At 36.1% G+C, this 15,809-nt stretch overlaps 1 protein-coding gene across 2 annotated transcripts in view; it reads left to right on the top strand.

The window, feature by feature from the left end:
- The first annotated feature begins 905 nt into the window (after positions 1-905).
- Positions 906-15,809, top strand: part of LOC149534735 (ATP-dependent caseinolytic (Clp) protease/crotonase family protein) — a 48,748-nt gene continuing 33,844 nt past the window's right edge. For both annotated transcript variants that reach the window (XM_089805642.1, XM_089805641.1), the window contains exons 1-2: positions 906-1,272; positions 1,353-1,448. In XM_089805642.1, the coding sequence (XP_089661768.1) occupies positions 970-1,272; positions 1,353-1,448 (399 nt within the window). In that variant the 5' untranslated portion in view covers positions 906-969. The remainder of the gene's footprint in view (positions 1,273-1,352; positions 1,449-15,809) is intronic.

Below are 15,809 nucleotides of genomic sequence, written 5' to 3'. Positions count from 1 at the left end.
AATATTTTATTCAAGTAAATGATATTTTTAGAGATTTAATTCAATGAATCAAATCAATTTCCTTATTATATGTAAATGGCAAATGAGTTCAATTTAATTAATGTGTTAGGAAATTAAATTACATTAATTGATTTAGGATGGTTTAATTATCAATCAATGTCGATAGTTAGGAACTAATCTAGATATTTGATGATTTATTGCAAATATTGATGAATTATGCAATTTGATGATCATATCAGATTAATGATTGAAATTAAATGTCTTTTGGTTAGAATTTTGTTGATTTGGATGGATATTTTACATTTAAGGGTTTTTGGTTTATAAGACCAATTTCAGGTGATTACAAGGTTAATGTTAAGTCATGGTTAGAGATAAGGTTAGCTAAAACTAATATTTTCATTCTAAACTAAAAGTTAGGTTAGAGTTCAATTAGAGTAAGAGTTGGTAGTATTTAATTTTAATTTTTTTTGTTATGATAAAAATATAATAACATCAAGTGCAAAAAATAATGCTTGAAATGGAAGTGCATTGATAGAGTAGAGACAGTGTGAGGTTCCATGCAACACTTAGGACAAGCCCCATGCAAGCGTGAAAAAATGATCTAGTCAAATTTCGTACAACATACTTAAGAATTAATTAGCATCATCTTAAGTGTGAAATATGCAAGTGTACATACAAATTTGAAAAAAAAAGGTATGTGCCAATTACATATTACAACAATAGAATATGAAAAAATATTTTAATCTAGATTATAATGTATATACAAGACACTTGTCTCAATTTTCTTTTTAAAAAAAATTGCCCAAAAAAATTGAAAAATTAAAAAATTCAAATACAACATTAACAGCTTATCCCAAAGGTCAAAAATATTCTATTATAATCTATTATCTTCTGCATTCATGGGGATATCTCTTAAGCTTCGTTACCAGTAATTATTTACAGCTTTGGCAGAGAGCAGAGAAGGAAACGATGGCGTGCTGCACGGGCCCTGCAGCAGCAAGTGCATTCTTCACCTCCGAACGGAGCTTATGTCCACCGAGAGCGAGGAGGTCGCGAGGTCGACTCTCAGCCTCCATACCAGACCCTACATTCGACCCTAACAGCCCTTTTGTTAAAAAATTAAGTGACGCAATTGCCTCAAGTCCGGAAGAAGCCCTAAGGCAAAGCCGTTCGGATAACAGGCCCCCGCTGCTCCACTTGCTCGACAATCCTGAAGCTGAGAAGGCTCGGGAGAAGGAACGCCGGAGGAGGATCCGAAACTTTAGAGAAAACGTATAACTAATACTCTTCTTCGCCCAATGTGTAAAATTTGTCCTCTTCAAGTTCCTAATTTGTTTTTTGTAATTTTGTAGAGCCCTTTGTACTTCTCAGTTCCGGAACCGACAGAGGAACCTCCCGATCTGCCTTCGATTTTTCTCGACAACTTCATCATCTTGGTTGATTATCCGGTAAGACTGCTCAAGCTTTTGGTTTGCTCCTAATTTTTATTATTTCTGTATGCATTGATTGTATAACTTTCTACAGGCCCAACGGTAACAAAATTAGTATAGATGTAGTTTAAGGGGCTGCAACTGGGGATGAAGTTGCTTCTTTATGCAGCCCGTTTCTTCTTCGACTGGTTTAAATCAAAAGATTTCAAATAATTTTTAATTCTGGTCACTTTATAGTTTGATATGGAATTCATTCTTAAAATCTCGACTACCTGACACGAATTTTTGTTTGTATTCTGAACATTCAATATAAGTATTCTTTGTTTCTACTCTCTTGGTGCAGACAAGAACACATTCTGACATCCCCATTTATCTGCAATCGTCTTCTAACTCCTCTCTTACTCCTGAAGCTAGGAGAGTTATATCATTTAATTCTTATTTGAGCTCTGAATATATTATCCCGTAGTAGGCTTTATTTCCGTCCTAATATATGCCTTATCATTATCTTCCAAGTGGGATTGAGTTCTATAACATTAGTCTACTGTGAACCATATTAGCACAGGGAATGTGCTCTAGATGATTTGACTTATCTTTTTCCGTTCTGCAGGAAAATGCTGTCTTGTAAGTTAAAACATATCAGTCTCTATGAAATAAATGTGTGAGTGATATCTAGTTTTTGACATTGATAACTATGTTTTGTTAAGATTTATTTGTCATATGCACCCAGCTTTGTTTGGGTCTGGTGTGCATTAGCATGGCTACTTTAACACAGGAAGCCTATCAAACGTTTGAAGATCTCTGGCCATCATCATAACAATTACTCGCATTTCTCTCCACAGTATATCCTACTCGACTTTTGGACATAGGGATCTTCTTTGCAATCATTTTTGGGTTGCTGTCAACTAAATCTGTGGAAATAGTTTTCATTCAGCAAAAAATATCTTTTGACACGTGTTTATTCTATTACGATTTACTGAAGACTGCACGGGTCTTTGTTTGTGTATGACCTGAACAAACCATAACTTTATTTTGGACATCGCAAACAGAAGGACTTGAAACCAGGTCATCGACTTAGCATTTGTTTCTCGATGTTATTACAGAGTGTGGCCTTCTGTTCTTTGAGATGAATATGTTTTTAATGTCTCAACTGTAACACTTACCCATCTGTCAACCAAGCAGCATGGGTTGTCAGCATGCCTCCAAATGATGAGATCAGGTTCTCTTAAAATATATCTAAGACAGTTTATCCAGTCTTTGTTGTGTGTGGTACACAACTACACATTAATAAAAAGATGGAGCATACCAAAAATTTCATTCATTCATAGGAATACTATATAAAATTATTACTCCTGTTTACTTTATATATTTGAAATTTTGCAGCACTATGCTAGAATTTTAACAATCACAAATACAAAAGAGTTTGATTATTAGAAGTATTTTCATGTTGGGTATTTAAAATTCAGACGAGTTCAATGTGAATGTGTTGGAAGTGGTTTGAGTTATTTAGCTAATTAGATCCATTAAAGTGTAGATACAAATTAATGCCCGTGGCTATACAGCCACGAAAATGCACTCCCTTTACATTGTTTTTTCTAACTTTTCAAAAAAAATTCTAAGTCCTCTCCTTCGCAAGGAAGTGCATTTTTCGTGGCTGTATAGACGTTGCCCACATTAATGTCCTCAACTTATCTTCTAACCCATCTCTTGCAAGAGATAAGGAGATTTGTATTTTTGGCAAATAGTATAAAGATACACACTAAGTAGAAGGAATATGTGCTATGATATACAATGATAAATTAGTAAAGCTGTGGTGAACAATTTGTGGAGGCTTCTTTGAAAGTTTTTTTTTTGTGAGAATGAGAGGCTGTTTTTGAAGGTATAATTTCTGTGTATTGGTGTTTTGGTCTTGCAATTTAAAGTTTTGGCTATTATGTGATTGTTGTAAATTTCAGACAACTAATTTTCGGCTGTTAAATAATTTCTGCTCCGAGTTTTTATTGAGAGAACATTAGGGTAGCAGTTGCATGGGGTTGAAATTCTTTAGATGATTAGAATCCAATATTTATGGACGCTGTACAATCTATTAAATGAATCGGATGATATTCATGTTAGAAAGTAAAGTCTACCAAGATAACGGGGGGGGGGGGGGTGGTTGAATCAGTTATTCAATTAAAACAACTCTTAAAACATGTAATCAACAAGTGCAATAACCACAAGAAGATAACCATACACAATAACACCGAATTTGTTAACTAGGGAAACCAATTAGAGGGAAATGTAATATCCCTTTCCAGATATTTTCTAAAACCCTCGATAAAAACTTTGTTTTATTTCACCAATATTCAAAAAGTACATATATGAACTAGAAATTAACACAAATAACCACAAATGCGTTACTGTATTATACAACAACAATACAATAACATGCAACAATTCAAGTAATCCAATCTTATAAACAGAAATGATAGTCAAATTGGTAATGTAGATGAAACCTGTAAGAAGGCTAGGTTTGCATCCAACCTTCGAATGCTTCTTCAAGGGTTTGCGTCCTAAAAGAAATAACCAGCAACTGTTTCCAGCTCCCAGATTAATATTTGTTTGAATATTATAATCTTCATATATCGTCCTATGTGGAGTCTGTTGTACCTTTGATGCATGCTCTTTTAAATAATGTGGGATAAAGCACCTTTTTTGTCCTTTAGTCACTTAAGTGAACATAGTAACTTTTTAAAATAAAGTGACAAGTTAAATGACTTTAATAGTCACTTAGTTAGGAAACCATATAATCATCAGGCATTAAAATAGCTGACCAAATAAACTCAGATAATCACATGCAATAGCTCATTGGAAAGCTCTCGGCGAGACGCTTCCAAACCAACACTGAGGTATCGAAAATACTGTGCTCTGTTTACTTACTAAAAATAGTAAGTATCTGGACAACTTGCCAAAACTGCTCCGATGGGTTTGAAACTAGAAATGCCTAGGCTTAACCTCGAACTGAACCTTGTAAAGAACCTTTTCGCCCCTAAAACCTACGTGAAGCGAGCCAACACATAGAATTATAATGTCCCAGATAAAGGGGACATTACAAAGCCTCCCTTCTCAAAGATTGCTTGCCCTCAAGCAATCCGCTCATACCTGCAGAAACCAAATGCCAAGATCCCATACTCGCCTTGAGAAGGAGATTCTACTCCTCGGTCGATGTAACTTGGCATGCATCATCCCAAATCTCAAATCGCGAAACAGTACAATAGGAATCAATGTGCCAAATAACTGAATGCCAGGATCCCAAGTCTCACCAAAAAGGGACACTAATAGCCATGTGTTGTTGCCTTGTGTGCCAAAACCCTCAGTCAGCACGAAGGCCTCACTCATGAGTGACTCTGCGAATCTTGACTGTCAAGTGAAGATGGGAGCTCAACAATATACCAATATCCACCCCAAGATGATAACAACCAAACTCTCCTCCTAGCTCTCCGATGAAAAGCAATACCTAGGGATACTTCACCTAGATCCCAAGTGAGAACTCGTGCACTGTCTGAAATACCATTGACCAGTTCTTGAAATACTTGTACCATTGTATTACTGTACCACTCCTATAGTATCTATTCCGATGTCAATGATAGATTCGGCCAATCCGACTCCAACACCATATCACTCTGGTGGAAAAGGAGTAATCCTATCTTTCGAACTCTGATATGTTAGAAAGCTGAAACACATAGATCATAATCATGTGATTGTGTAGCAACACAGCATAATCCACCAGATGTAAGATCTAATAACACTTGGATTCCTGAGTACCCAAGCAACATGATCTTGGGTAAATGAAAGAGTGTTGGGTGAGTCACCAACATCATGAGTGCTAACACTGTCTTCAATACCTTGCTGAAATGAAAATGTAGACACCTCAAGTGGAACGTAGGGTAATGGGTGATCTCCCCACTCACCTGCAAATAACTCGTTGACCCTGGAAGGTTGAATAGAATTAGTGAATATATTACCAACATACACATGCAAATTACTGATAGTGGAAATATACCAACAAGAAAAATCACCAATCAACAAGTAGGCCGTGGCCATCTCAAAAGAGCTGAGTGATAAATCTCTGGGTAAGCTGAAAATTCCCTCAGAGCATGCTAAGGATAAATCTGAACTTCCTACTCCACCATAAATACTCTCGCTTATTTCAAAGTCTTTATATAAGGATGGTTCACCATTAGCTGAAAATTTTAAATTATCCTCACTTGTTGTATCACTAACCATGTCCTCCTGTGAAAATGTATAGCTGCTGTCATAAAAATCAGAATTTTTAGACTTATCAACTTGCTGATCCATAAAATTTTTCTCACCATAGAAAGTCTCAAACGGGAAATACGTGGTTGAATCACATTGCTTGCCTTCACATCTACCCACTTTATGAATTCCTTCAATGATTTGCGTGATTTCTTGTGCCCTTGAACCACTGTCATCTTTTTCACCAGTGGCTGCTCCACTTGTTTGATTTTCAGCATTGTGGATGGAATAATGTGTTAAGCTCAATTGAAGGCATAACTCATCTATCTCACTCTCTTTGTCCTTTTCAAATTTTATTGCTAGATCTCTGTCCATTAATAGTTGGAAATACTCATATTTTATCATTCTCAAGGTTTCAAAAATAGTATGTAAGAGAGGACTTGTGACACCACATACACTACCATGTCTCTCTTCTATCACAACCTTCCGCATGAGATCCTCAACCAATTTGGAAGAATCATCCATTCTTGTCAACACTTGGACAATTTTGTCCTCTTGACCAAAAGCATATCCACTAAGTCAAGGAGTGATAATGGTTTTTGAACATTTCCTTCAAATACAAGTGGGCTGTTCTCCATAGAATTTTCTGATTTTTCATCATTTAGGGGAGCAACAATTTTAGATATATCTTCTAACTCAGTGTGTACTAGATCATCTATCTTGCCAACATTGCGGCCCATTTGCTTCTCCTCAATTTTTGACATAATTTCCAGCCTGGTATCATCATAAAATTCATCCAAGTTAATTTCCATGTCACCAAATAAGATGCTGCAGTTGCCAATGTTGGCGGTTTGGTCAACTTTACTACCTCGGCCATCAGTGTGCTCATCAAAAGGACTAGTGTAAACAAATCCAAGAGATACTTCTGTCTCCCAATTACCTGCTAGTATACTGGTGCCATTATTATTGTTTTGTGTATTATCATGCAAAGATTGCTCTTCTTTTTCAGTACTACTATCAAGTTGATTAATACCTTCCTCATGCAAATTCTTGTAATTGTCCTCTGCAAGGGGATCTCGACCCAATTCAAAGTATTTGTTTCTTATCATATCCGGCTTGTCTTGCAACTCTAGCGGAAAGTCAACATAGTCCATGAAAGGTAATTCTTTTTGAATTTGTGGAGGAAATTTGTGATAATCATCGTACAGTCTCCTTACTTCAGTTTTAATATCAAGTTGGGAGTCTCGGGCTAGCTGTTGTTGTAGCTTCAGAATATCTTTGCTGGTTTTATCTAGGTCCTGTATCTTCCTCATAGCTAAATGCTACTTGTCTCTAGTTGTGGAACAAACACTGTAGTAACCCCTGTCCTATCCAGCCTTTGTAGTTTTGAGTTTTCTAATATCTGAGTATTCCAATGGTTTGCATGTCAATCTCAGGGAAAAATTGCCATAATCACTGGCCCAACATATAAGAGAACGCTGATTAAACAATTGAATTCAGGAGTTAAAACACTATATTAAGAATTTAAACTTCCAAGCTGATCATTTTCTTCAGGATGCTCACTGAAATGTTCTTACTCCTGTAGTAGGAAGATTGACTTCCCAATATTCAACTGAAACCTTCATAATAATGAATTATTTGCTATGCAACCAATGAAGATACCAAACTCCTATGTTGGTTATGGGTAGAGAGTATTTTCTGCTAGCAACTAGCTGTGGAATAGAGCAAGAACCAAGTCTTTCTGAGCAAATAATTTTTCTTGCACAATCTTGTATTCTCTTTCCTGGGACGGTCTTAAGATGTGAAGCGCCTGGTAAATCCTGCTCTCAAATTCTAAAATTGTGAACTTACCAAGTACATTTTGCAAATCAGAATAAGTGCTAATATCTTCTGAAATGGATTCTTTTTGCTCGAATTGATCAAGAATATTTGCAGTTTCCTTGTTTGAACATACATCAAGTGTAACAGCTCTTGATTGCAGTCAACAAGAATGCCTTCAGTACACTGAATAAATTTTCTCCCGGAGCTTGTATGCTTCCAGGTAAAACATTTTCAGTCCTGTCATATGAAGTGTGATAAAATTAGCCTCCAATCAGGAATATGATATCCAATCCTGGGATGTCTCCATAGTCTTCAACAAACATTCGATAATCAGTATCCCCAGGAATCACGGGAAAAATATACTTCTCTCTCCACCCCAGTCTGAAATAGAGTGAAATACTGATTGTCTGGCTGAGGACTTTCGTCAAACAGTTCTGAGACACTATAGTACGTTTAAATTTCACTGTGAATGAGTTCAGTATTTGCCAAATGTTTATATATATATAAAAAGAACAGTATGACACGTTAAGTACAGACTCTTCCAAGTAGTTCATAACATACTAATTATACTCAGAAAATGAATTTGGAATGTGACCCAATATCACTGCAGTAACTCCCAGAAATCGACCCTTCCAATGGAATTTGCATAAGCAGTTAATAGAATACAAATTCTTACTATTAGCAATAATGTATTTCCAGAATGAACACCCCGTTTAGAATATTCATTAAGTGTCTCCCATAACAAGTCTAAATCTACTGTTACGCACACTAGCAAGATTTCGCTTCAGTATTACCATAACTGTTTATGCAGAGATGTCTTCTTGTTAGTCAGAATATCACAGTCCAAGAACGAAAAGAACAGAGATTTAAGATGAGGATAGATAACAGACCTGCGCGTCCAGTGTCTTCCACCTATGATGACTTTGCTTGGCATTTACTCCTGCATGGAATGACTGGTCTGCTCTTTCCCAGCCGTCAATCTCAAACTGTGCATACACGTCCAATGTAAATGTTATGTCTAATGCCGTCTTCCCCTATACGAATGCAGTATATTACTGTTGCCCGTGAACCTGTAGCAACCTGCGGCCCGTAAGGGACAATACTAGTCACCGGCCCGCGATATTATCCTCCTTCCTGCATGTAAAAACGTTTTCACACTATGACGGAATTTACTGTCCAAAGCGATTCTCCTTCTGATGACGACCACTGCTCCGTTTGCAGGTCTTGTGGTTATGGCCCAAAATCACCATGTTAACCCTCACTGAATACTCTCCACCCGCAATTGTTCCTGTCAGACACGCATCTGTCTAGCAATGACCTCCGCTTATACTCGTTCCAAGGATTTGACAGACACTGTAGAATACGTGACCCTTGGTTTAGATTTATAGCAGTCTGCCAGCTCAAAATCCCGTGGAGAGTATACAGTCATCCAGGACCGTCAGTTTCTACTACCTGCGGAACCCCCATCAAATTTTTTTAATTCCATCTGGACCAATTGGATTGTAGCTAAGCTCCAACATCTTGATGATTTGGTTGTCATTGAGCATATCAAGTCAAGAGTTTCCAATTTTCTATTCCGCCTTAGAGCCTTCGCAATTTTTTCTGTTCCCTCATCACCAATCTCATTCATATATAGGTTCAGCCATATTAAGCTGTTCGATTTCTTTATATATTCTGCTATATAAAATGTGCCCTTTGAACTGATGCCGTTGTTTCCAATGTCAATGGTACCAACTATATCTTTATGGACTATTAATCTTGTCATCAGTTTCCAAGCACCCTCATTCCTAATACCATTTCCATGTAGATGAATTTTCTTCAATATATTTTCTCATTCCCACGCTGTTCGTTAAGCTTATTCATAGGAGGCCCCGCCTGAAGAAACTGATAACTTCAACATAAACAATCTGCAATAACAACAATAATCTGTTTCCGGATATTATGCTGCCTCCGATTTGTTCACAATCGCAAAATTCCCAACAGGATGGCAGGCTCGGTGCTCTGATACCATTGTAATATCCCTTTCTAGATATTTACTAAAACCCTTGATAAAAACTTTTTTTTATTTCACCAATATTCAGAAAGTACATATATGAACCAGAAATTAACACAAATAACTACAAATGTGTTACTGTATTATACAACAGCAATACAATAACGTGCAACAATTCAAGTAATCCAATCTTATAAACATAAATGACAGTTAGATTGGTAATGTAGATGAAACCTGTAAGAAGGCTAGGTTTGCGTCCAACCTTCGAATGCTTCTTGAAGAAGAAATAACCAACAACTGTTTCCAGCTTCTAGATTAATATTTGTTTGAATATTATAATCTTCATATATCATCCCATGTGGAGTTTGTTGTACCTTTATCACTTTTCCCAATGTGATGCACGCTCTTTTAAGCAATGTGGGATAAAGCACCTTTTTTGTCCTTCAGTCACTTAAGTGAACATAGTAACTTTTTAAAATAAAGTGACAAGTTAAATGACTTTAATAGTCACTTAGTTAGGAAACCATATAATCATCAGGCATTAAAACAGCTGACCAAATGAACTCAGATAATCACATGCAATAGCTCATTGGAAAGCTCTTGGTAAGACGTTTCCAAACCAACACTGAGGTACCGAAAATACTGTGCTCTGTTTACTTACTAAAAATAGTAAGTATGCAAACAACCTACCAAAATTGCTTCGATGGGTTTGAAACTGGAAATGCCTAGGCCTAACCTCGAACTGAACCCTGTAAAGAACCTTTCTGCTCTTGAAACCTAGGCGAAGCGAGTCAACACACAAAATTATAATGTCCCAGAAAAAGGGGACATTACAGGAAAACCCCGATGGAGATGGTACCCACAAATGATGTACTAATATATACATTCCTTGCAAGAAGACAGACCCTATTAGGAGTCAATGGAATACATTCAATATATATCAATCCTCGGTAGGAGACTTTGAATCCTTGTGAGGAGTTGTGCCAACCTAGCTATTAGGAGTTGTGGAAGGCAGAAGGACCCACTATCCAATTGGCCTTAGTATTATTCCTTTTAGAACAATGCCAAATGATCAACTGTCCACTAGCACTCTATGCCAGATGTAATCACTTCACTCTTTCATTGTGTCTTTGCTGCACCAAACACTTCTCTGATCTCAATACCAGATTTGCATGCTTGGATCACATAAAATCCGTTAGATTGCTTACTCATAATTCGCAATCCACACTTACAATTTGCAATTATTTGCCACACTACATACTTGACCACAAGGGAAACAACTTTCCTTTATACCAAGTCCTCAAAATATTTTATTGAATCAGCCTTGATGCTTTCTCAATTTACAATGACAATAGGCTTCATTAAGATAATACAATACACGTTACGATACATCTCTTCACAATTACATAACATTGTTAGCTCACAATCTTCGCAACTCTTCACAAGTGCAACCTCGAACTTCATGTGATCAACCACACCATCATCATTATGTCTTCTTCCTCTGTCTAATTGTGCTTCATGAAATTTTATCACTGCTAGGAGATATAATCCAATTACTAGAAGCCGCTTCTCAGAAGCTCTATTTGAACTCTATCTTCATTAAATCTCGAATAATTGTCACCAGTCTTTGACTTTTTGCATGCACACTTAACCGCGTCATCAGGACACTTTGTAGAAGATGTCCTCATTTGTGCTTGACCTCATCTTCAATCCTCTAACCTCACGGTCTCAATCTTTGTCTATTGTTCTATTAGTCTACACAGAATAACCAATATGTTGACATCAATGACACATTGCCATGAATGCAACATATAATCATACTAACAATCTCCCAAATTCTCTTGCAATGCTAGGATACTCCCCCATAGGAATATCATCAACATTCATGCTAACAATCTCCCCCTTTGGCATTGATGGCAACATAGATGAAAAACATTTAAGTTTCATGAATACCAAACATATAACTCTGCTGGTGTACTCTTTCTTTTCGAATCCTCTTCATCAATCAAATCCAAATCTTAGGAACAATTCTCCATTAGTGCTGCTGTTCCCCCACAGATATACTTTCCCTTATTGACATCAATACTTTCTCCATTAAATGTTTTTTCATGTACACATCTTCTCCCCCATTTCAATGTACCATGAGATGTTTTTCATGTACATCTTCTCCCCCATTGACATCAATGACAAAGGCATCATTGTGTCAATTCTGTTGCAAAAATATCTTCAACAAGCTCAAGCGTGCAAAGACATCATTAAATACCAGCTACTAAGAGTCCATGGCTCAACTCGATCACATATACTCCCACATAGAGGAAGCATCCAACATCCATTCTAGATGAATAAGAGTGCTCTGTACCACTGGATTGATGTGATCTCTGCATCATTTACTCAAAAGTAGGTAGGGTCACAACCCCAAGCATAGCTCTCAAGTACTCAAATGTATCCTTTGGCAAGGGCTTTGTAAAAATGTTTGCTATCTACTCCTTTGCATTGATATACTCTAATCTGACCTCCTCTTCAACTTTCACTCTCAAAACATGATACTTAATAGATATGTGCTTTGTCTTAGAATGTAACACTGGAATCTTAGACATACTATAATGTATGATAACAGGTTCTGTAAACTCAACTCCAATGTCCTTCAACATTTGCTTCATCCACATGATCTGATTGCAGTTATTCATTACTGCTACATACCCTGCTTCTACTGTGCTCTCTAAAATACAATCTTGTTTCTTGCTTAGCCAAGAAACTAGTCATTCTCCTAAGAAAAATGCACCACCACTTGTACTCTTTCTGTCATCCAGACTACCTGCCCAATCTGCATTAGTATATGCACATAAGGTAAAGTCATTTGATTTGTGATTTCATAACCTAAAATTAGGTGTATCCATTAAATATCTAAAAATCCTCTTTATTGTTGCATAACATGATTTTTTAGGATCAACTTGAAATTTCACAACAATGCCAAGTGCATTATATCCGATCTTATATGAGTCAAATATTGCAAACCTCCAATTATAGATCTGTACTTTTTCTCAATAGTAGGTGTCTTATCTTTGCTAGATAACTTATGATCAATTATCATAGGTGTACCAACAAATTTACAACTTTCCAAACGAAATCTTTTCAACAAGTCTTTCAAGTACTTAGTTTGTGATAAGAAATACCATCTCTATTCTGCACAATCTGCAAACCCAAGAAATACTTCATCTCACTAATCATGCTCATCTCAAATTCCTTCTTCGTTTTACCAACAAATTCTTCACTTGCTTCATGATCACCTCCAAAGATTATTTCATCCACAAACACTTCAACAATTAGTAGACCATTCTCAATTTTCTTCTTTTTAATATAGGTTACTATATGCAATACCTTTAGCAAATCCCAATTTTGCCAAATATTTATCCAACCTCGCATACCAGGCTCTAGAAGCTTGTTTCAATCCATACAGTGTTTTCTTCAACTCACAAACCATATCTCATTCTTTTGTCGAAGGAAATTCTTTAGGCTGCTTAATGTAAATTGCTTCTTCAAGTTCTCCATTGAGAAATGCTGATTTCACATCCATTTGATATACTTTGAATTTCTTGTTAGCGACATATACCAAAAACATTCTAACTGCTTCTATTCTAACAACATGTGCAAATGTTTCCTCGTAATCAATACCTTCTTGCTTTGAACAACCTTTACATACCAGTCTTGCTTTATTTATCTGAAGCTCACCTTGTTCATTCATCTTATTTCTGAAAATCCACTTAGTTCCTATATCATTCTTGTCCTTAGGTCAAGGAACCAATTTCCATTTATCGTTCTTCTCAATCTGATCTAATTCTTCTCTCATAGCTTGAATCCAAAAATCATCTTTACTAGCTTCATCTGCACTTTTAGGCTCTACTTGAGAAATCAAACATAGTTCTTCTCTTTGTACCTTGTTCCTTGTCATCACTCCTCTGTCCTTGCTACCAATAATCTGATCAGTAGGATGATTCTTTATCAAGTTCTTATTAGGTGTCACTACCTCAACTCTTACTTGAGCTCTAGATTCAATCCTTGGTTCTTCTCTCTCTTGGTGCTTCTTCCTCTTTCACAATTTGTATGTCATTCTGCAAATTTGTGTCACTCTCATAAAACGACTCAACATTCTCTTGGTTAGCCTTTGGATTAGTATCTTAATCATAATCATGATCAAGTATTCTTTACTGAATTCCAAACTTCTCATCTACTCTAACATTTGCGATCTCAACAATAGTCTTAGTTCTTTGATTAAAACATCTGTATACTTTACTCTTCAATGAATAACCAAGAAACATACCTTCATCACTTCTCGCATCAAATTTACTAGTGTCATCCTCTCTCTTAATGTAACACTTCCAAAAATTCTGGAATACTTAACTGAGGGTACATGTCCAAACCAAAGTTGATAAGGGGTCTTACCAGTATCTTGTCTGATTTGAACTTTGTTTGTTGTATATATTGCTGTGTTAACTGCTTCTCTCCAAAATGTCTTTGAGACATTGTTCTTAAACATCATAGCTCTTGCTGCCTCTATTATTGACTTATTTCTCCTTTTTGCTATACCATTCTGCTTAGGTGTCGTAGGGGCTATAAGTTGTCTTTTAATGCCATTTACTTCTCAGAATTTGTTAAACTCATTCGAAGTAAACTCTCCACCTCTATCAGATCTTAAGCACTTAATCTTTAATCTAGATTAATTTTCAGTTATATTCTTAAACAGTTTAAACTTCTCAAATGCTTTAGATTTCTCTCTAAGAAATGCTACCCACATCATCCTAGTAAAATCATCAACAAGAATCATGAAATACCTTCATTATAAAACACTCTTGTCTTTGTAGGACCACCCAAGTCTGTGTGTACTGTTTCCAACTTCGCCGATGTAATAAACTTTTTGCTTGGAAAAGAACTTTTTTTCTGCTTTGCCATAACGCATTCCTTGTATACCATGTTAGTAGGCTTTATAATTATAGGCAAATCTCAAATAGCAAGTGTAGTGCTCACTTTCATAATGCTATCAAAATTTATATGACAAGACCTCTTGTGCCATAACCAACTGTTATCAACTTCAGCAACCAAGCATGTTATCTTTGTAGGATTCAACTAAAAACATTACATCTTAATCTTGTGCTAGTATTAATCATCTTATTATCTTATCCTTTTGATAATACATGCTCTTTCTGTGAACTGCAACTGATATCGCTTGTCAACTAGCTGTCCAACATTCAAAAAATTATGTTTCAGACCATCAACAAAATAAACATTATCAATGGGTAATAGATCCTATTCTTTTTATATGACAAGCTGCATTGTTTTTAACTTTTGCAATTCCTCCATCACAACTGTTGAACTGAACAAATTTATTCTTATCACCAGTCATATGATGTGAACAACCACTATCTATGATCCAATCAGACTTCTTCTTTTCAACTTGTGACACTAATGCCTTTTCTTCTCTAATTTCTTCTTTTTCAAGTCTTTATTCCGTAATTGCAACAAATCCTAGTTCATCACTCTCATTATCACTTCCACTAAAAAATCCTTCCACACTAGCTTCTAGATCATTATTTGCATAAAGACATTCTCTAGGTTTCCTAGGTGTGAAATTCTTCTTATACTTCTTTACTCTCGTAGACACTTAGAAGCATAATGACCATATTCATTACAATTCCAGCATTTAAAGATTTTCTTACCTTCGGGTTCTCTTCTCACAAGTAAGGCAATTCCTTCTTCAATCTTTCTGTCTTCCTCCAATCTTCCTCTGCTGTTGCTAGCTTAATCTTCACTAGTACTCGCACTCCTTGATAATCTAGGTCGAACACTCAATGAGCTGAATGCAGTCTCAACTCTAGTTATCTCTCCACTTTGTCTCAAACTTATCTCAGCTGATTCCAATCTACCAAGAAGAGTCTCTCTTGTAAACTTCTCTGTACAAGGTATAACTTGTTTGATCATTTGCGCTATCTGCTTATATGTAGGTGTTAAAGTTTCAAGATCTTCCATACAATTTCATCTTCATCCTTCTTCCCATCACAAGCTTTAATTCCTGCAACAATCTCTAATATTCTACCAAAATAACTTCTTACAGATTCATCTTCCATCTTTTAGTTTCTTGAAACAAACATATCCAATTCTGCAATCTAACCTTCTTAGCATGCTTATCACCTTCATAAGTAGATTCCAAAGCTTTTCAAATTTCATTTGCCAAAACCAATGATTTTACCTGACTGTACTCATTTTCAGGAAGAGCTGTCAAAAGTGCTTCCCTTGTAAGCATATTACACATGAATAGATCTCTTTGTGCTTCAAAACAT

The sequence above is a fragment of the Cupressus sempervirens genome, chromosome 10 (genome assembly GCF_028749045.1).
Source record: "Cupressus sempervirens isolate cs-2001-9-10 chromosome 10, ASM2874904v1, whole genome shotgun sequence".
Lineage (NCBI taxonomy): Eukaryota > Viridiplantae > Streptophyta > Pinopsida > Cupressales > Cupressaceae > Cupressus > Cupressus sempervirens.
This window is presented reverse-complemented; position numbering and strand designations above follow the sequence as displayed.